This window comes from Chaetodon auriga, chromosome 17, assembly GCF_051107435.1.
Source record: "Chaetodon auriga isolate fChaAug3 chromosome 17, fChaAug3.hap1, whole genome shotgun sequence".
NCBI lineage: Eukaryota > Metazoa > Chordata > Actinopteri > Chaetodontiformes > Chaetodontidae > Chaetodon > Chaetodon auriga.
In genome coordinates, this window is record NC_135090.1 from 13,398,965 (window position 1) to 13,421,102 (window position 22,138).

General features: G+C 43.2%; 1 protein-coding gene across 3 annotated transcripts in view; it reads right to left on the reverse strand.

Moving 5' to 3' along the window:
• Positions 1-22,138, reverse strand: part of ripor2 (RHO family interacting cell polarization regulator 2) — a 64,557-nt gene that overhangs the window by 40,150 nt on the left and 2,269 nt on the right. Inside the window, exon 1 of one of the 3 annotated variants that reach the window (XM_076754303.1) lies at positions 17,181-17,461. The exons of 1 other annotated variant lie outside the window; for it this stretch is intronic. In XM_076754303.1, the coding sequence (XP_076610418.1) occupies positions 17,181-17,259 (79 nt within the window). In that variant the 5' untranslated portion in view covers positions 17,260-17,461. Of the gene's footprint in view, positions 1-2,366; positions 2,622-17,180; positions 17,462-22,138 lie in introns of those variants that run through there. One more of the 3 variants, XM_076754304.1, reaches the window with a different exon arrangement.

Consider the following 22,138-nt stretch of genomic DNA (forward strand, 5'->3'; position numbering starts at 1 on the left):
TGATGAGGGAAAGCACAAATATCTGTACAAAATGTCACGACAATCAATCCAATAATTTAAGTCAAAGGCCAAAGTGGTGGGCCGACTGGCTGAACTTGTCATCACGGCGGCTAAGCAAGGCTTAAAAGTTCATGAGACGTTCACGATGATTTTCCTTGAAACTCTCTAAACTATGTGTCTGAGCAAGACAGTTTATTGAAGCAAATCATATGATATCACCAAGAAAAAGTCATGGTTCTAAAGAAACATTCACCAGTCTGTTTAAATGGGCTGTACAGTTGACAAGCCTTGACCACACAAGCTTTAAGGTATCTGCTCTAAGATGCTTTTACTTCTAATTGGTCAATCATGCACTGCTTTGTGGGAAATTCTACAAGCTGGAGCCAGTATGATTAGTTGATCAATCAGGAGGTTGATTAGTGAGCAACAGTTGTGATATTTTCCACGGAAAGATGCCAAACTGTCTCAGATCCAAAATGTGAGGATTTCGTTGTCTTTGAACTTCTAGGTGGACATGGGAAGATGTCACTGTGACAGGCATTTTTCATTACTTTGAGATATTTCACAGACAATCAATCAAGAAAATGGTTGCTGGAATTATTGATTATTAACACGATCTTTAATCGCAGCTCTTAGCTGTTCGTTCAGGTGATGCTGACATTTGGTTCACATAAGTATTGCAGTGTTGTGTTTTAGCGGTTTGAGGAAAAACCCAACTAAAAGACAGAGCGTCTGAATTGCCTCCAAACCACACAGTCATAATTCCTTTAATGAGGCTTCGGAGAGAAAGAGGAGGAAATGAGTGCATGTGATGTGTGTGCTTGTCCCCGCATGGGTGAGACTGAGAAAGTGAAAGACGGAGGAGAAAGAGAGAAAAGAAAGGGGGAAGAAAGAGCGCTGAGGCCGAGGGAGCAGATGCAGGGAATGAAAAGCCGGCTGGGGTAAAGTAGAGGGAAGGTGAGGGCGAGCTTGTGTGTGTGAGAGTCTGGGAACAGACGCTGGTCCTGCATCCCTGCAGCCTCGTCTCGGCTTGGCACAAACACGCTACCCCCTCGTCTCCAGCCCCCTTCAAACAGCTTAACCATGGCCCAAACAGACTGGCAGGGAAGCAAAGCACTTCCACTTAACCATATCAAAGTCAGCCTGGCGCTGCACTGAAAGAGCATTTAGCCCTGAAAAAAACTGCCCCTTTTTTTTTTTTTTTTTGCAGAAACAGCATGAGCAGCCGAGGGGGAAAGCATCGCCGCAAGCTGCATGGTTATTCGGGCACAAGATTTTCCTGTCGTTTTGTTTTTATTTCCAAGTGCATTGGAGCTGGCTGAGAACTGAGGACTTGGGGGATAGCTTGACAAATTGTTGCTTTTGATCAACTTGAAGGACGTGCAGCTGAAACGATAACGTCAGCAGAGTTGGCAGGCTTTGAAAAGGAAGACGTTTTTTAAAAATATCAAGGAATCGACAGGGATCTCTGGGTAGGCAGGCTGTTTTTAAGGCCCTGAAAGCAGGAAAAAAGGGTGATTTGCAGACCATCTGGCAGGTAGAAAGCTAACAACTGGAGATATCTCCTGATAGAACAGTCAAGGCTGCTCATCTCACAAACTGTTTTTCTTCACTTCTTCTGCCATGTTTATCTGCTCTGGCTCAGCTGGAGGATCCACTGTGGGTGGTATCAGCGTTCAACAGATGACAAAAGACCGATGCCCTTTGACCTCCATCCTCAACAAACCTGGAGGGGCATTTGTAAAATCACTGACTTCATTCTCTCACGTTCCAACATGCGTCACCAGCGTGTGTCCCTTTGCACTCTGTCTCATCAGAGGAGTGCACGCCCTCATGCACGTACACACACACACACATAAACACAGTGACAGAAGCTTCACAAAAGCATTCAGCCCCCATTTAAACTTACATCACGTGTCTCCAGAATAACACAAGAGACTTCGAAGCCAGACATTATTCACACCCCATCATCTGTCAAAAGGTCTGACACACAGAAAACACACACATTAACTCCAAATATCTGCAATTCACAATTTTGCTATTTTGGAGTTGAATTTCTTTAGTTATATAAGACAAATATGGAGTATTAAAAGGTGTGAATCATCAGAATTATCCTCTGAACAGCGATTGGTGTCAAGAAAACTCGACTTAAAAATGAACATATCGGAGGTTTCTGTGGGTTTATCGAACAATGATGCACCCTCGGTGACATCAGTTCAGGCACTGATCCACTAACCTACTGCCCCGGAGAACAAGCTTCACCAGCCACAGACAGGACTTTCCTCTGCTTGAGCGCACCTCACAAGCCCATGATATCGACCGTTTTTAGGATAAATGAAGTTGCACTGGACGATGCTTCAACTTACCTCGGCAAAACTTCACAAGAGCGGCTCCTCAGTGGCGTCTCTGTCCGTCTACCTGCGCCCCTCCATCCATGCGTAAATGGAAGAAAAAGCGCGTCTTCACTTTTAACGCAGAATTCTCGCTGCTCTTCGCGACGTGGATTAAAATAAATAATCTCTCAGTCCCACAGGAATGGACCAGCTGGCCGTATGAACGATGGCTGTTCGACGTTTGTTGCCTGCGGAGGTTCGACGGAGCGTCCGTCCAGAGCAAACACTGAGCCCCCTCAAACACACATTCCAGTTTGTGTTTGCTGCGCTCCTCCCGAACAACGGCGAGCCAATGAGAAGCGGAGGATGTCACGGGGAGGGCGGGGTCGGTATGTTTCGTGCCCCAAAGCTCCCCTGCGCGTGTGCCCGTGCGTGCGCGTATGTGAGTGTGGTGGGGTTGTACGTTCGTGTGGGTCTAGGTGCGCGCGCCGTGGAAGCATGACTGAAGCTTGGCGTATGTCTCTCTCTCTTTGTCTGTTTGTGTCTCAAAATGAAATGAGCTTTATTGGACTGAGTTTTAGGTCTGCAGTACCATGCAAAGCAGAATGACATGAGAGATTACAATAAACATATTTTTTTCACAAGGAAATAATGAAGACGCAATATCAGATCTTAGACCTGCAGCACCTTTGGATAGCGGTGGACTCAGGTGTCTGAGGGATAGGGGCAACAAAAATAAAAAGGGCACCAGCTGCATACAATGGGGCACCAGCAAGGAGAAAGACATGAAGCAGCTTATATGGCCCCTCATGGCTTTTTCTCTACTGGAAGGACACCCTAGAGACACTTCATCATGTCTTCTTGCACTCTGGACCACTGTAGAGGACACTTAATCATGTTTTATCCCCCACAGGAACATCCAAGAGGGTAATTCTGCATTTTTTTTTTTTTTTCCCTCAAACACGGGGTCCGCCTGGCTGCATCTGAGCCCGCTATGGGTGTACTCTTTCTCACTCTATCTCTGTCTTTGACGAGCCGAAACACACACACACACACACACTCATAATCACTTTGGTTGTTTGACTGATTTGATTAAAGTGGGAACAGACAGACTTTTCAACTCTGCCCCCAACTAACTTAGATAAAAAGAGAGGAGAAAGACACGTTTACTGAAGAGGTTGTAATTTTACATGACGTTATCACTTAGTTTGAGCATTGCCTCGAGCAAACAGGTAACTAGAGCAGGGTTGGGGGTCGGGGTGGAGGGGGGAGTAGAATAAAACATTAGGAGAAAAGGCATGAATTTCTTTCACTCATTTAATCAATAATGGAGAAATGAAAGCAGATAGAATTGGTCCAGTCAGACGGGATCGCCAGTCGGCCTTCATTTCTGGGGGATCATACCCAGTGGCAAACAAAATTCCTATAGAGAAAGCAAGGCTTACAGGGTGTGAACGCCAATGGTGTCATCACATTGTGCAATTAACATTTACGTCATAATGATCAGTTAAAGCTTGTCTAATGCCAATTTGAATGTAGTTACTAACCAAAGAACTTAACCGAGTACAGTATGAACTAATATGGTTTGTGCATTCATACCTGATCTCATAAGCTAGTCTTACAGAGAGAGATTTTTGAGAATGAATCCACTATATGAGTGTTCATGAGTGCTCACATTCACAGTAATAAGTTGTATAAAGACACGTTTGTACTGATCATTGTGATTGGTGTGAAAAGCAAATCTGAAAGGCCTTTAAGGGGCTTTAAATGATGGATATGACCTCTGTATTTTCTGCAGACCTGCACACACATACATTGTATTCTGTGTTGTATTGCTTACTTGGTCCTTCTATGGTCCCTTTGCACACCAGTCCGGCCTTTGGGGCGAATCCCCATCAGAGCACCAGATTTAACCAGGTGTCACCTTATGAACTGTCTCGAACATTTCTCTTGCCCTTGTACCCTGGACAGCAGCAGGGCCATTTTTAGGAGCGAGAGCTGATACCTTTTCAGCCTCGTGAATTTAAATTTAGACCTTTCATGTTCACTTGGACATTAAATCCAACCTTTGCAGAGGTACAGTACACCCCGCCTCCTTCTGCAGCTCTTTACCAGCACATAAAAGAAGTTTTATTTGTCCTCGTAAATGTATTGGCAGGTTGTGAAAATGATGGTGTGATTATCTGCGATTACGCAGCTTAACAACGGGGGCTTTTTCAAAATTGCCTTTTCAACCCGTTCGCCTCAAGTGGGTTTACAGCGATTGCTTTCTCCTGGACAGCAAGCAATAAACAAATTGAATTACATGGAAGGGAACCATGAAAAAGACAAACACCTCCACCTTTAGGAGACGTAAACAGCGTGAAACACACAGATGCTGCTATTTGAGGTACGAGGGAAAATACATTTCTGTGGGACAGCTTGGTATTATGTAGAGTGACAAGTCTTGAAGTGCTCCTGCCAGCGTAATTGCCCTTCATAAGTGGATATGCTGTTCCGCTGAGTCCATACAAATCCAATTCAGCTCGCCCTTCCAAGAAGCAAAGGGAGCAGAAAATGGCTTGTCCCTTTTAATCCATCAGTTTGGTATTAGGAGAGGAAGGGATTTCATAATGACTCGTTGATATGATTAATCTTAAAGGAAAGGTTCAGGGATTTTTCACTTCTTAGTGTAGGGATGTGGCAAGAAAATTGTCAACCTCCCTCCAAAAAAAACAAAAGCAGCAGCTAGAGAGCTTTTCTCTGAGGGTTGTTGGTAAAAGGTGGCAAAGAACATAAAAGCCTTATAAATTGGCGCAAATGGCTTCAGTGCTGCGAATTTAGCTGTTGTGAGATACTGGAGGGACATAAAGGGTCAAGAAAAAGCTCCACACTGCATTTATTCCATCTGCTGACCACAACACGTAGCTGAAACCTCTGGAAAGAGACCTTACGACTGTTTTTAAACTGAACATCTAAGGTCAAGAATGAACATTCACGCTCAGTCACGAAGAAACAACAAGACAGCTGTCTTCAGAGCGCTGCTGGTTGGGGATCGATGAGATGAGCTGTCATAACGGCTAAATGGGCAGAGATGGACTCGATGCTGGGAATTCAGCTGTGGTGTCGGACATTTAATGTAGGAAGAAAAGAGTCAGACTGAAAGCTGAGCGCAGAGAGACAGATGATGACGGAGAGAAGCAAGTAAAGAAAGAGAAATAAACGAACATTAAGTGGAAAGTGGCATCAATCTTCTCATCAAAGTGTCAGAAAGCAAATAAGCGTATTTCCCAAAATGTTTAACCATACCTTTGAGCCAAACCCAACGTCATGGTCGTCTACTTTTGAGAGGTTTTTCCCTAAAGTTCAAAGAATCAGCAGCAGCAGCTCCACATGTTCTGCTGTCAGTCAGCTTTCCCACAACGCTGCCAAGTATATTCACCAACACACATCGACCAATGCCAGTCTGTTTCATTCCCAGTATCTCTCTCTAACTGTAACCCTGATTGGTCTAATCTTAAATGGTCTTTGGGGAGTGATGCTTCAATTTTGATGTCAAACATTACTTTCTAAAAAATGTAAAACCGCTCTCAGACATGTTTTTGTCTCACTCTGCATCCTACTTTCCTCTCTACATTTCATTATGAAATGCTCAGTGGAACACATTCAGGGAACTCTGTAGGGTTCCCATAAGCCCCTCAGCTACTGCTAACACACACGCATGCACGCACACATGCACATGTGCGCGCACACACACATACACCCCTCTCTCTTCCTCCTGGACTCTCAGCTGCTGAACAGCTCAGCCTGTAATTATGGCTGTCATCAACAGCCCCTGACTAGCAGCTATATTTACTGAAGAACCAGCGCACTCTCTGCACACACACACACACACACACACACACGCACGCACGCACGCACGCACGCACGCACGCACGCACGCACGCACGCACGCACGCACGCACGAAGAGAACACCATACGCAGTTAAACCTACAGCTAAACACACACATGCACACATGTACAGTACATAACCAGCTATTTATAGCCATTGCCAATCAAAAGCCCAGCAACAGGTAATTTAGCATTGGCTTAATCTGCATCGTTGGCTCTAATCCTCTCAAGAATTTTCTCAGGAAGCATATATTTTCACTTTGGCTCACATACAGTCACAGAGTCATGAACAAAGTAACACTGTGCATTATACTGACTCACGATCATAACGTTAATGTCAGTTCTGTATTGTCCATCTTTCCTGTTGTACTCCATTATTGTCAGTCCAAAGAAATTACGCAGACTCACTTTAAATCACCATGAAATTAAAGGAAAAATGCCTTTATTTCCTTGTTGATGTTGTTGTTGTAATTGAAAACTTTATAACAACAATATTGGAAATTCTATGTTGTTACAAAAAATCTACTTGCATCCCACATGTAACCACTGTAACTAAGAACACAATGGCAGATGTTTGACAATCTGCTGTCCCATCATACAAAAACTGAGCCATACATATTCAAGAATATCAAACTCACTCAAGACATCAAGGATAAAAAATGGTAATTTCAGAGAGGATTGCTTCATCAAAATAAAGTGAGTTTGCAATGATTGTCACTGCTTTCCTTCCTCCATCTGTGATGTGCTCAAGCTCACACCCTCCCAGATTTATGCTGCACTTAAAAAACACACCTTTCCAAGCTGAAAGACACATATTTAAGTTGGAAGACTTGATGGAAATGTTTACTTTGTGACTTTTGCAGATATTCGGGACGCACTCAGATCAGCTCTCTGTTCAACCGGCTACATAAACCGTACCCATAGATTGTCAGAGTTACTGTACATAAATGTTATGTATACGTGCCCATTCACATACCTACTCATACACAGACAGTATGAATGACTCCAGCCCCCACTGACCTCTCAGCACAGCAGTTCCTTTCCTTCTGTACGAGCCACAACTGCTGTTGAACACCACCATCGATCTCCTGCTCCGCGTGTAGCGCGGCATTGAAACGCCCTCCGTCGCTCTACCTCCAATTCTTCTCTGCTTTATCCCAAAGTCTTCACTCATTTTCTTTTTCGCTAAACATTTTCTCCGTCTCTGCCTGACACTCTCTGGCAGCTAAACCAGGATGAGTCAGAGAGGCCACATGACTGGAGGGCAGGAAGGTCAAGTCTAAGGGATGTACAGGCACAGCTGATGGTGTGTGTGTCAGAGTGAGAGTGTGTGGCACTGATATATCAGAGGAAAATGCTGCCTCTTCTCCAGTTACTAGCACTGTTCAGGCTGACTCGTTGCACTTCTATAGCTGTAAATGAACATGAATCCAAGTAAAATTTGGACATTGTCAACTTAACTTTAGTTTCTGCTTATAGGAGCGTCATGAGGAAACAGTATACTGTCTGTGTTTATGCAGCTCTGAACACACAGGTCTGTATTGCTTCCTAAATGATACAGTAAAAGCTTCTATATGTCTGTGCAAATATTATCCCGTGTGTCTCTGCAGAGGTGAACCAATTACAGGCTGCATGCTGCCCTGTGGCACGGCTCCATGCTGTTGCTCCTTTGGTCTATAATGACAGGTTGCTTATTACAGGTAGAGTGTCTCCCCTGAGGGTCTTGGAGGCGCCTCATGGGCCTCCTTCTATAATGGTTTTTAAATAGGTTTCTGATGAGTTACATATTTTAAAGCTGCACTTTTTTAATTTCAGCAATGACTTCAAATGATTATAGGTGATGTGATAGAGCCCATACAGACAAACCCACTGAGGGTTATCAGACGGCTCTGCAGTCCCCCTGATCTCTGCAGCACTTTTTAGCCTGCTGTAGTTCATTACTTTAGTTTTCAGGCTTGTTCCACACTAATCAGTCTGTTTGCAGCAACGAAAGCATTGATAAATCCACTGAAGGTTATTCGGCCAACAGTAGAAGGACAAAGTTTGCAACTGGCTGATGGAGAAATTCGAACATGTAGCAGCTAGAGAGCCAGATATTTTTCAGAGGAGCTGGTGGAGACCAAAGCAGAGCTAAAGGAGAGTTAATAAATGTAACAGGGGAGCTTTAAATTCTGGGCTCGTCTCACAAGAAGCAGATGTGCTTCTGAAATTTATACTTTAGCATTAATGGATCTCAACTGCTGGTGGACCTGAGGGGTTTTTGAGGCAGTGATAAAACATGATAAAGTGCTCTCTAGGGTTGTCCAATATGCAAGAAAACACAATGAAGTGCCTTCTGGGATTTAATACAGAGGTGCAGTAGTTATACTTTAAATCTGAGTCACATAATAAAGCATTTTTTAATCTTAACTATGGTTTGGAAGTGTTTCATTGTAAATGAATTGCAACTTTCTCTGCACCAATTTATAAAAACAATAATACCCTTGTTAACAGCAACCCAATGAGGAGCAAATCGTGATCTCCAAACTGCCACCAGGTTACCCTTCGATGAAGAGCCATGGGTGGTCTGTTACATTTCATGTTTTAAACAGGGTTACCTCATTGTGAGCGCAGCTCCAAACCACTAAGTGTAAACCTTGCACGCCAGTGTTGCCCGCAGCACAGATTGTCATGGTAACCACATGGGGATGGTAAAGGAAAGGTTAGCAGTAGATGTAAGCCACACGTAAACATCTGTGACCGAACAACGGGGACGAGTTTACGCTTGTGTCTGCAAAGAAAGCGAGATTTCTGCTCTTGAATCATCCAGTTTACTGAATGTCGCACCATTAAAAATTCACCTGAAGTCCCAAAATGTAAAGAATGTTTTCCCCTCTTTGAGCCTTCCCTTTTATTTGTTCTCTCCTCTTTAAGTGAGAACTACAGAAAATAATAGCAGTTTGAGTCTGTTGGCAAAAGTAGGTCAGTGGAGGCAACTGTCAGAAGCAGGAAGAGGGAGATATGGAGCGGTAATATTCCAGCTACAGTAGGTCCCCTCAGGTCAGAGCTATTCCCAACACAGAGAGGCCACTGATGCACCAACTACAGTGCTGCCATGTTTCTCAGTGTGTTGTAATGCTGTGGACAGAGACGACATCTGTGGCCAGACAGCATGTGGGTGGACTGTCAGCGTGTGGATGTTGAGGATGGAAGACAATGCTTATGTGTGTGTGCGAGGTTGCAGAGGAGTGGGTCAGCGCATGTGTGCTTCATCGTAGGGCAAGAAGATCAAGTCGGTTTTAGATCATTCTCCAACCTTTAGCTGTGACCTCTTTGGCAGAGTGCGGAGGAGGGGGTTACTGTATTTGTGTGGTATAAAAGTTGAGCTCAGGTTGACAGACGGCAGTAAACATTGATCGATTTATTCATGGTGAGACTACGACATAGGAGACACGGGATATGTAGACGGGCAAATAGAGTCTACGCAGCTGTAGCTGTAGCTATGGAGCCAGTGTTTGGTTTGTCCCTTTTGGGCTACTGTTGAAACATGGTGGTGGTATATATATATATCGATTCTCATCTGGACTGAGTTGCAGCAGCTAAGTCACAAAATCTTTGTGTAAAGTTTAGGTCGTATAAGGTCTTAGCAACTACCAGTGAGTTTCAAGCTTGTGATTTGACTAAATAGAGTTGCATAAATAAAGCCCAGAGTGGAAAAGGTCGCTAGTAACATCTGTGGCGCTGTCCAATCATATTCAATCAACTACATAAACTGTAGCGTCAAGGGTTGTGACATAACTACCAGTTGTAGGTGGCCAAACAAAACTAAGCTGCAAGTCATGTGCAAGCTTTGTAACGGTGAGAAATGCAGGTTGAATGGTCTTTCACCGTCTCTAATACCTTCTGTTTCTTTGTCAAACAGCTTTTCCAGTTAGTTTCTTGTATCTCTCTATGTACATAATGAGCTGTCAGATGGTGCAGATAAGTCACCCCCCTCCCTGCTTTTCAGTCAGAGGAGCAGGACTCTGCTCACTGTGATCCTGAGCTTCAGTGGGCATCACGGCGGCTCAGAGGAGGATACATTATTCTGGGGTTTGCCACACAAGGCAAGTCCAGACAAGAGACTGAATGGATTTGTGAAATCTGACCTGGTTCTAGTCTTGCAGACTTCTCCGTGAGCTCTGTGCATCATGCTAATGCCCTGTGCATGGTGGGGAGTGTGAGTCCCCTGTTTCACCCTCTGGGCAAGAGTTGAAAGCTTTCACTGTACAAGTGAGACCTTTAATGTCATCAGCATGATAATATAATGAGAAGTCTTGATTTGATTATAACATATGACTGTAAACTGAGACACAGCGGTGATTGTGCAGCTGTAATGAACAAACCTGTAATATACTCCTAATTTAATCGTATCTGTTTCTTTAGCATGAGCGTTTCATCGTAAGATACATGCATAAGTTCAATTCCGTGTGTCAGTTTAATGTCAGTTACGGCTAACTGTTAATGTTAGCTAGTGAATTAGTTAAACTCCTTGCTAACATTAACTAATTGTCAACTGAAAATGTTAAATTCCCTTTAATATTATGTCTAGTTCAACTAGACCAGGTTATTGAAATTAGGTGGATTCAGCTAATGATAACTAAAAATGTAATAAGCTGATTAATGTTGTGTGAATAAAGACATGGCTATACAGTTAGCCAGAGGCTGACAAAACCTAATTTTTCATGTGTGGCTGAGTTTTAGCCTGAATACCTTTTCCTCGTGTTAGTGTCTCTCCTTGTTTCTTAGATTACAGGAGGAATGCTGCCCTTCTTCTTCTACTGTTGCAAGAAAAGTTCCTGCACTGTGGAAATGAGATCTCAGACTGTAAAGAATCAGCCTGCATGTTGTGTCATGCCCTTACATTTTCTGCTTTATTTGTTCACACCTTAAATCTCAGAAGCCCTTTGGCAAAATCTGGAGCGAGGGCTCAATGCAGTATTTTCATCTGTGCTCTTTAAAGTCTTAACTCCATTCAGGTGCAGCGCCTCTCACACCATTACACACCCGTCCCCTCGGGATTCACTTACGATCTCAAAATCTGTCGAGGGACCGTGGCTGAATGGAAAACTCCCATAAAGTCTGAGTGATTGACATGCCATTGTGTCAGAGGATGCTTTCAAAAACCAAACAAACAAACAATAGCTGTTGAGCCCGGCAATTAGCGGTTTTGCCATGTAATTGGCAGTCAGGAGATGAGTGGAAACGCATCCTATTGCACAAGAGCAGGAACAATACAAAACATTCCTGCATCCGAGCGGATAAACTTAAACTGCAGCCTGAGTCACAACTGTATTAAATGACAGGGACTTGTGTTTAAAACCCTTAGAACTGCCGAGCACCAACATACAACACGTTCAAAAGACTCTCAAGGCTGACATGTCAAAGGAAGAGTTATTTCCTATGTGGTTCTGGAGCGTAAATATAATTCAGAGTGCTGCAAGCCTCCATTTCTAGGAACTTCTCACTTGTGGCTGAAAGCAGCTCTGTCATACTTTCTGACCTGACCCAGTTAGTCAAACACGGGTTTATTTAGACCACAAACATCAACGCTCCTTTCCAACCACGGCACCATCGATCTCATGCTCAACTATATTTTTACTATCATTAAAGCCCCTCTGCTGTGGCGCTCCTTCGAGACACACTGCTCTCTTGTACTTTACTTTTGCGCACTGTTTGCTGCTCCGCTGCCAATCACATGAGTAGACTAGCAGAGCAAAATCAGGCCCTTTGAATTACTCATAAGGAGGAAAAAGGAGTTAAAGAAGCCATTGTGTTTATTTTGGTCTCAATGAAGCTGCTCTTCTAAGACGCCTTTTCAAGAAAGGGGGCTGTGCAAGTGTGGCAAAGTGTGATAACAAGGGAAGAAAGCAGAGTTTGTGTTAACTTATGGGTAAAACCTCTTCAGGACTTTGGCTGCAGTTTCTGTAGGATCTGAATGGAATCGTTCAGGTCAGGTGAGTGTTGGTACAGAGGCCATTTTGCAGGGGCTCATGGGTAATCATGAGGGGTGAGATGAGAGTTGCATGTCTCTTAGTCTTATGTTGAGACAATTCTATGACCTCTGAGCTTGTTAGACTCCCCCAAAAAACACGGGATAGACTCACAAATACGTGCCAGTCAAGCTAAGAACAAAGCTGTCTTTAAAGTATCTGAACAACGATCCAAAGCTTTCATCTTACCAGGCCTGGTGATCGCAGTGACCTGATCAGATGAGAAGCCAAAATGTATATCCAAGTCCTTAAAAGCCACAAACATAGATTTTGGGTTGCTGTGCCCTGGTTTTGAGATCTCGGTCTCTGAGATTTCTCCCCAAGCAAAAGAGGTTGCACAAGACCTACATGAATTACTCAACAAATTTGAGATGTGGGCAGTGATTTTTGAGGTCTGGAACCCCACAATGGAGACAAATGTCATGTCTGGTGCTCATATCACTCACAAATGACATTTAAAAAGTTCAGCAGTGTTCCACAAACGATATATATGCCATGGTTACTCTGGATAATCCTCCATCCATGGAGCTGAAAGGCAGACCTTAAAACACTCCAGTTTTATCTGGGATTGTCACATATTTTACCTCTCTCTCCTCCTCCTCCTGTTTAATTATTTTCCTGCAAATCTCCCAACATTGACTGGTGTTGTAACCACTAATTTGATGCGTTCGAATCTACATTCCCCTCTGATATTGCAGGTATCATATATATAAGCATATTTATAAAATAAGAAGAAGAGGAAGAATAAGAAGCATGTATCTCACCAAATGGGAGGAGGCTTAGCCGTTACTTACTGAAGAGCAACGTCAGTCAAAGTCATGCTTTTTGTAAAATATGCCACATGATTTTAGTGTATCACACAGAAGGAAAGGCGACGTGAGCCAGCATGACAAATCTGCCAAGCATAAGCACGGCCAAGAGGTGCAGAAACATGCTCCACCAGTGACTGCATTCGTACTATCTCTCCCATCCATATTCATAATCAGCCTCTGCTAGCAATCGTCTCACTTGCTAGTAGCCTCTCTCAACATCACAACCGAAACATATCCTGCAAGTAATACATAATTAAACAAAGTGCTGGATTTATATGACCTTTTATGCTTTCATTTATATAATGCAGGGATGTTCACTTTCGAGCAGAAGAGCCCCTGTAATCCGGACTCAAATCATCATACCTACTATTTACTGACTACCTCAGTGTACTCAGACCTCTGTAATCAAATGTGCATTATGTATGCGGGAACCACATTTCTAAGTACAAAAGATGTGATCTGGTCAGCATGTGCTCCAAATTCCATGGCTTGAAAAAGGCCCACTGTGAATCCCTTTTCGTGTTTCTGCAGGGGACGAAGCTGAGGCACACTGTTCCCACTGAGTAAATCTAACCGAGGCTTTTTGCTAATTCATACGACCTGAAGTGGACTCCCTGAGAGTGTGAGAGGGGAGGAGAGGCAGGAAAAGGGGAGGAAGAAAGTGAGCTTGCCGCTGTGCTGCCTGTTCAGGCACTCTGACATTTCTGCTGCCAGGCTAAAAGTAGCGCTCCTCCAGTCATAATTCAGTGTGCTACAGCACGGCAGGAAAAGAATGACAAGCTGGAGCGACCATGTCGTACACAACCTATTGTGCAGAGACGTCAACGAAGACATGTGATACACTCCACTTTTATTACAGTAACTCTGAAGTGTGGCATGTAGGTTAAGCTTGGAGGTGTAATACAAAGTGTCATGTCTGGGACTTGCTTTATGGCCTCTATCTTTGACTTAATATTTAATTTTTTTGCATTTTTAAAGGAATTTCTACACTGCCAACACCCTCAAAAACAGTCTTACATAAGTTCAGTGGTTCTTGGACCTTTTAATCATGCTAGCAGTATGGCTCTACAGGAGCAGCAATGTTTTTTTTTTCAGCTCTCTACTCTCTACTGTTCAAATTGAAATATGTCAGCAACTGTTTGATGGATTGCTTAGAAATGCATGCGTGGTGCAGTTGGTGACTCCCTGACTTTTCATTTAGCACCACCAACATCTCAGTTTTCATTTATCCAGTGAAATAATTCATCTACAGTATTGACTGGCCCAAAGTTTGGTACAGACCATCGTGGTTCCAGATGATGCATCTTTATGAAGGTTGGTGGTTCTTGATGAGGTTGACTTTTGTGGTTTTGAGCGAAACATTTTAAGAAATATTGGGTGAAGTAATGTTTTGTACATGCTTTCATGTCCCTCTCAGGAAGAATGGTAACGACTTTGATGATGCCTGAACATTTCATATAAATGTAAATAAATTACACGACTGCTCACCGCAGGTCCATCAGTTGTGAGCGGTTTAGTTCAAGAGTGATTTCCCTGGATTCATTGTTCCCTCTGAATGATTAAATACTCTACAACTCTACTCACTATTTTACAAGAAAAAGGCCACAATTAGAGAAAACTCCAAAAAATAATCAGAATTTGTGGTGTTCAGACCCCCAGGTTGGGAACCACCTCGAGACTGTTGCAGAGTCGCACATCCCATTCTTCAAGCTGAGTTCATTCAACACTGAATTCTAATTTTGTCATTCGAAAACCTCAGAAATTAGCAAATCCACTTCTAATGATGAACCTAATGATTCAGAGAGAATATAGGCCAGCGGTAGTAAATTTGCATTCAGCACCAATAAGAATGAAACACTTGAATATTCAACACAAAACATGCAGTATAATTTCCATCACTAATCCAAAGAGCTAATTAGAACAGAAAATATAAATGATCCATATTCTGCAACCTTCAGCTCTGTCTGTGAATAAACACACTGATGCCTGCTGGCCAACCTCCGCACGAATCTGTGAGCTGTGATTGGCTGGTTTGTTGCGAAGAGTCAGCTGGCTGCGTACCTTCTGGCTGTGATGTTCAAAGGGAACGTCACATTACCATCGGTGTATCTCAGTCAGAAGTGGGTCAGTGGAGGCATTAACATACATTACACACCAAATGATGCAATATCTGGGAATATCCCCGTGCTCACGGTCCACTCACCATCAGCGGAGCTGCTGCAGAGCACTCAGAGTGTGCATGGAGCTTAAATATGTCTTGAAATGTATATATGCACAAGTGTTAATGTGTACAAAGCAAGCAGTTGGTGTGTAATTAAACCCTTCTCTGAGTAGTTTAAAAGATAATACATAGCAGAGCACTTGTGATATGTGTGTGTGTATGGCTGACTATTTTGCCGCTGATGTGTGTGTGTGTGTGTGTGTGTGTGTGTGTGTGTGTGTGTGTGTGTGTGTGTGTGTGTTTCAAAGGGGGGAGGGTGCTTCATCAGAGTTAAAGGAATAGTTCGACATTTTGGGAAATATGACATATCTATGACTCTATGGCATATGTGCAGCTGGTTAGCTTAGCTTAGCATAAAGACTGGAAACAGGGGAAATAGCTGATCTGGCTCTGTTAAAAGGTAACGCCCATGTTATCTCCTCTGTTTAAAGGACCAGTGTGTAAGACTGAATGGCACTTAGCAGTGAGGTTGTAGATTACCTGAAACTTGCAAAAAACATGAAAAATATAAAAGCTGCTCTTTGGAGCCAATGTCTGGTTAGTCTGTACAGGGCTATAGAGACATGGCGGTGCATAGTGGTCTCCATGGAAGAAAACCCACTGCCTCTGTAGATATAGAGTTCATTCTCAGGTAATGATAATATGACTTCTATTTTAGGTGAATAGAGACTAATGAAAAAGCATAATTATGTATATTATGTTCCATTTCTTCCAGTTGATCCCCCTAAATCTTACACACTGGACATTTAATCCAAGTATAAAACACAATTGCAAAAATGACCCACTCATGCACTGAAACCTCTGACCGAACTGTTGTTAGTTAAGTTACATTATGGGCAATTGGGGGTCCAGATGAACTAAAAAATACAATATCACTGGTTCTGCTGCATCAAAGTTCAATGCTACATTGGTGGAGTATTCTTTTAAACACAAAAAACAAAACAAAAAGAGTGACATGAAAAGTGCTGAGGCAATCTATGAAGCGTCATTATCCATAATGGCTTTTCCAAAGTCCTGTTCAGAGATTATTTTTCAAACAGCTGCAAAAAATGAACAATATTCAACGACTATACTTGACAGCATTTCCCCCCTTTTTCTTCTACCTATGAATAATTATCAGCCAGGTCCTGCTGTCACCCCATCATTGAATGTAAGTCATGATTACAGCTGGTTTTGAAATAAAAACACTCACACTAAGTACACATAGAAAAGATTTTCTTGTGGTGCATAATGCTTGGTTAAAAACATCTGCCTGTTATACAAGAACGCCCACACTGCAGAGGGCACGGCTCCTCTCGGCTTTCTAAAAAGGGTAAAAGTTGAAAAATCAATAAACAAACTCTGCACAGAGCTCCTGCAAAGAGGAGCTGGAGACAAAAAGCATGAAGTTCTCATTAGTTAAGGATTCATTACACTGACTAACCACTACAATCACTGCATGTAAGGACTACTGAATATGCTTTAAAGGCGCTATATGTGAGAATTTTAGTTCAAAACATTAAAAAACGAACTGAAATTATCAACAGGATATGAAGAAAGATGTCTCTGTACTGTGCTGCAGAGAAATCTAATGAAGTTAATCATGCTGATCAGCTTGCTAACCTAATATGTTTGGTGTGGACTTTGAGTGGACTTGGATAAAACGCCTTTAACTCCTGGCATGCTGACGCTTCCCTTCCTTCTCACTCAACTATATCATTTTTTGGTGATGATTTTTAAGCATCCGAGCAAACTCAAGCATGCAGCAAACAACCCCACCTACACAGCTGAGGAGATCCCTCTGGGCCACCCTTCAGCCATACACTCTCCTTAACCCCGATCACAACCACAAGTCACAAACCAACCAGTCTGACCTGGCTGTGATCCTCGAGCAGCCCACCTGTAAACCCACGCCTGCTTTCACACTTCACAACTGACCCTTGGCAAGCCTACCGTCCTCGTAGAAGACATCCTCCGCTTCCTCACGCATCATCTCATCCAGGTCATCCTCTGCAATGTCGGTCATAGCCATCACTACTCCTCTTCTTCTTCTTCTTCTTCTCTCCCCCTCGTCTCCTTCCGCTGACGAATCGGAGCTTCAGAGAAAGAGTGACTGGGCTGTAAAATTGAATCAACGCTGGCTCGGCCTCTTCGCTTCAGGCGACAGTCCGATCACCGGCAGGCTCCTCGCTCGAGAGACACAGGACTGGGACTGAGCTGAGCTTCAGCTCTCTGCACGAGGATGTGTGTGTGAGTGCATAAGTGCCAGGTGAAGTGTGTGTGTGTGTGCGCGTATATGTGTGAGTGGGTGAGAGAGAGGACTCCCAGCGACCTTCACTAAGTTTCAGCAACAGTGCTGATTTCATAAGATCCTGTGCAAAGCTGAAGTGAGAGTGTGCTGTTTGGAGAGCACTTGTATGAGTAAGTGTGCGCATGTGTGTGTGTACTGTACGGGGAGGGTCAGTGGTGTGTGCATGTATGTGTGTCCATATGCACAGCATGGCTCTCTACGCTCAGCTCGGGTAGCTGGTGATTAACAGGAATATTTAGATTCTGTATTTTGAGCCAGGAAGGACATGCAAGAGGATGTGAAAATGTGTGTGTGTGTGTGTTTGTGTGTATGTGACACAGCGTGTGAGATGTGAGGCTGGCTATACTTGTCATTCCTTCACAGCTCATGGGACCACACTGATTGCTCCCTCTATTTTTTCTCTTGGCCCACATTGAGGGGGCCTCAGCAGAGCTGATAACGTCTGGTGTCGTCGTCTGCTGCTGAACGTCTCCATGGTGCTGCTCAGGGTAAACACACCCACCTGCTCTGGAGGAGATGGATTCAGACACTGTGGGAGACTCTGTTTGCACCTCTCCTTTAATCATAGTTTTTACATTTGGGACTTTTGCATTGACGCTGACATTTGAGTCGCAGAGCTGCAGCAAGCATCTGTGTTTTTGAAGCATGACTATGAGCCAAATTCTGAACAACTCCTACAGGTTGTTTGGCATCACTTATTGCTGTTTTGAAGATGTATCCAGAATCCTCAAAGACTCATCTATCCAGCTGGAGTCAAAAATATTCCACCTGCTGCACAATACAATTGATTTTGAACAGCTTTCCCAAGCTGCAAACCTTGCCAAATGAAGATAGCAGCCAGAAATGACATATCTCGCTGTTTGTCTTGTAAAATGCATCAACAAAAGTTTCATGATCAGATCAGATTTATGTAGCTTTACATATTAATTGTATTTTCTATAGTTGTGACTGACAGGCACAAAATCCACTCAGTAGCTGCTGTGGAGCATTCAACCATACTAAAGATCATGTGATACAATCATAAGCTGGGAGTGGGCCTGGTGTTGTCGAGGTTGCTTTTGTAAACTGTTTTCCACAGTTTATTCACAGTAATGCATTCATATTTTTGTGTCACTTGCAACTTGGTCAGTTAATTAAAAATCCTCTTTGTGGTGCAGCAGCCAAAATATTTTCCCTTCCAGTTGGATAGATGAGCCTTCTTGGAATCTGGAAATTCCTTTAAAATTGTGGGTATTGTGGATTTAAAATCCTTCAGGAAAAGCAATGTTTGACTTTGTGACTTCAATGTAGAGTATTTAATCGATGCAAAAGTCTCAAACTGCCAAAACAACACATGCGAGAGAGGCAATGCTATGTTACAGCAGCTCTGCGAGGCTGTACTTAGGCACAGCAGTGCTTCGATCTAAATGCTAACACACTCACACTGACAATGCTAATACACTTTGGCAGGTATAATGTTTACTATGTGTACTGCCTTAGTTTAGCATGGTAATATGCTAACATTTGCTAGTTAACGCTATAGACAAAGTGCAGCTGAAGCTGATGGGAGTGTCATCAGATTTGCAGACATCTGGCCATAAACTGTATAAAGTAGCCTATTGAACCAATTAAAATTTGACCTGCTGAATAAATTAATGAATGAACAACTTCAATCCAGCATATATTTCAATCTGGACCAAGTGGGTCTAACTATTGAACCAAGCTAACTCCAAACTCTTGTCACATGTCATGGCAAACTTTCCAGCCAAGCATGGGCAGGGCGGTTCTACTCTTTGATTTTGAAAAAGTTTTCATCCATCTTTTTAAAAGTTTTGCACCATCCCCAGGAGGCCCCTTACCAGTGCCTCTCAAGTATTTCATGCCCAGTCCCAAATCACTGGTAGCATGCAGTCTTGTCTCTTTTTGACCTTTAATTTATTCTAAGATGAATAAGAAAAAGCAGCCAGACACAGAATTTCTTCCTCCTTCTCACACCAGGCCTCTGTCTGTCTTCTCTGTGCAGTTTCTCTGACTCATTCCCCATTTACACAAACCAATTCCCAACCAAAATAGAAACTAGGCTTCAAGTCAATTCATTATCGCTTTTCCTTCAGACTTCCTCTCCCCTGCCACCGCCTTCCTTTAAGGCCAAAACTCAAGGGAACGAACCTGGAGACGAACTCATTTTCACTCAGGCTAGTCCAGACAACTCAGATACATCACATCTATCAGGGGGTGGGATGTGGGGTCTGAATACGCGTGAAGAACATGTAGTGAGGACTGAGAGTTATTTTTGGTAATTTGCTGGGTTAATGGTGATGGTTGCAAGTTTATAGGATGGGAGGATTTCTTATTTGTCTGAGGTCACTGAGGAGCATGGTGTTCGGAACAGAAGCAGGAACAGAGTGTGCACATGTGTTCGCATGTTATCTGTCTGTCCGATCCAGGAACCAAAACTGTGACAGCGGCTGAAACTGGAAGCGAAAACAGGGACTTTGAACTGCTTTGACCACATCAACACACAACACTCACGCAAATCACTCTTTATAAATCATCAAAAGCTATTGTAAGTACCTGCATCACTGATTCGGTTCACTTCAGAATGTGTCACCGTTCATGTTGCTCTGCACTTAAGTAGGACATTCGGTTTGCTCTTCCAAGCTTTTGCATTCAGGTCCACACAAAACTAGCCTATAGAAATCATTTCACAAGGCTGATAACTTAGCCGCTGCTTATATGCAACAGTATTCACATTATGATTGTTTCTGTGGCTTTTGCTTTAATGAGCTTTTAACAAGGAAGAAATGTACTGTGGGTCACTGCTGCTGCTAAAAGCTGCCGATTCAGCCAGTGAGAAAGGAGGTAGAGATTTGTTTGTACTTGTACTAAACAGTTTTAGCTTATGAGTGGTGCAACGGCCTCTTGTTATGAGAAGAAGAATCGTGCAAACAAGAGCTGAAATTATCAGTCAAGTTGACAAAAAACGAATTAACAGTCAGCTAATGCAAAAAAATTGCAAAAAAAAATTGCTGGTTCCAGGTTCTCCAATGTGAGGATTTGCTGTTTTTCTGTGGTTCATATGACTGCAAACTGAACCTCTTTGGGTTTGGAGTGTGAGTCAGAAAAAACACTGAATTTGTAGGTGATACCTTGAATCTGAGATGGAAGTTTCTCAGTATTTTCTGACATTTAATCAACTAAATGATTGGAAAAAAAAAAAAAAAACAGTTATTAGTTGTGAGCTGCAGCCTTAATGCAAAAACACACTCACACACAGATACACACACAACCGCAGAGGGCAAGTGTTTTGGACTGTGTTTCACATAATGAGCAGGGTGGGAGACAGCAGTTTGAAAACACCCTGCTGACAGTATGGAAAGACACAGATTTGACTAATCCACAATGAGAAGTGGCAGTGAATGCATCTCTAGGGCAATCATACAGCTACAAACTTCCTGATCAAAGTGAACGAGCAACATTTCCAGCAGCAACAGGAAATTACAGAAAGTGGTGAAATAAACTGCATAACAGACCCATGAAAATGCAGCGTCACGTGCAGCGAAATAACCCCCAGATGCTGCATTGATACATATAATACTGTCCCGAAAATTACTTCACAATCATGCATCTCAGCATGGCTCCACACCAGTTTTTTTTTTGTGGTAATAGCCACATGAACCACTTGCAAACACTGAATTTTAACCAATATGGTTGCTCCCAGCAGACAGCAGGGACACTTTGACTTAGTGCTCTGATCCTAGAAACACGACGCGGGGAGCGCAGAATCACTGGTCATGCAGGCAAGTAAACAGAAAACACAGTCACATACAGAACAGTGACACATGCAAAGCAAAGCCCACTGTCTTATGCAGATACGTCCCACTCCCATCTGTTCACTGCTATAATCTTCCAATGTTCTGGTGACTGTATCATGATTTATGTGCAAAGAATTTCTGAGATTAAACCCAGAGTTACAGAATTAACAACAAAAATGGAGCATGCACTGGAAGTTCCAAATCCAACTTTTTTTCCCCTCAGCAACAACTTCTGACCGTGAGCTCTTTTCCAGGCAGCGGTGGCAGAAAACGGGGTCAAGTTCAGGCTGCATTTGCCCTGCTGCATTTCAATGACTGGGTACATTGTTGTCACCAGCAGAGAAAACCCCCTGCTTCGGGAAATGCAAACGCATGCTGCCGGGACGCAAACACACTCATCCATATAATAATACTCACAATGCCACCAAAACACTGCACAGACAAAACAGACAAGAATGTACACACACCACACACACAAACACACACACACACACAGTTGTTACTCCAGCATTGCAAAGAGAAGCACAATCAGACCCGCTCGGTACAATGGTGTTGTTTGAATGGGGTCAAACAATGGAGCTCTTTGGCATCTGAATCGAGCCAGATGATGAGTGTCCCAGGAGACTGAATAGGCGGCTTCAGCCTCCTACACACTTGCTCCTCTGGCCCTGACAATATGCATCAGTGCGCCGACTGTTACTGTGGACTAAAATATCCGTTATTAGCATGGAAGCGGCAACTCATTAGCATCCTGGGCTAATTCTATGGTGCAAGCTAATTTGCACGTATGCAGTTTCTTCCACAGA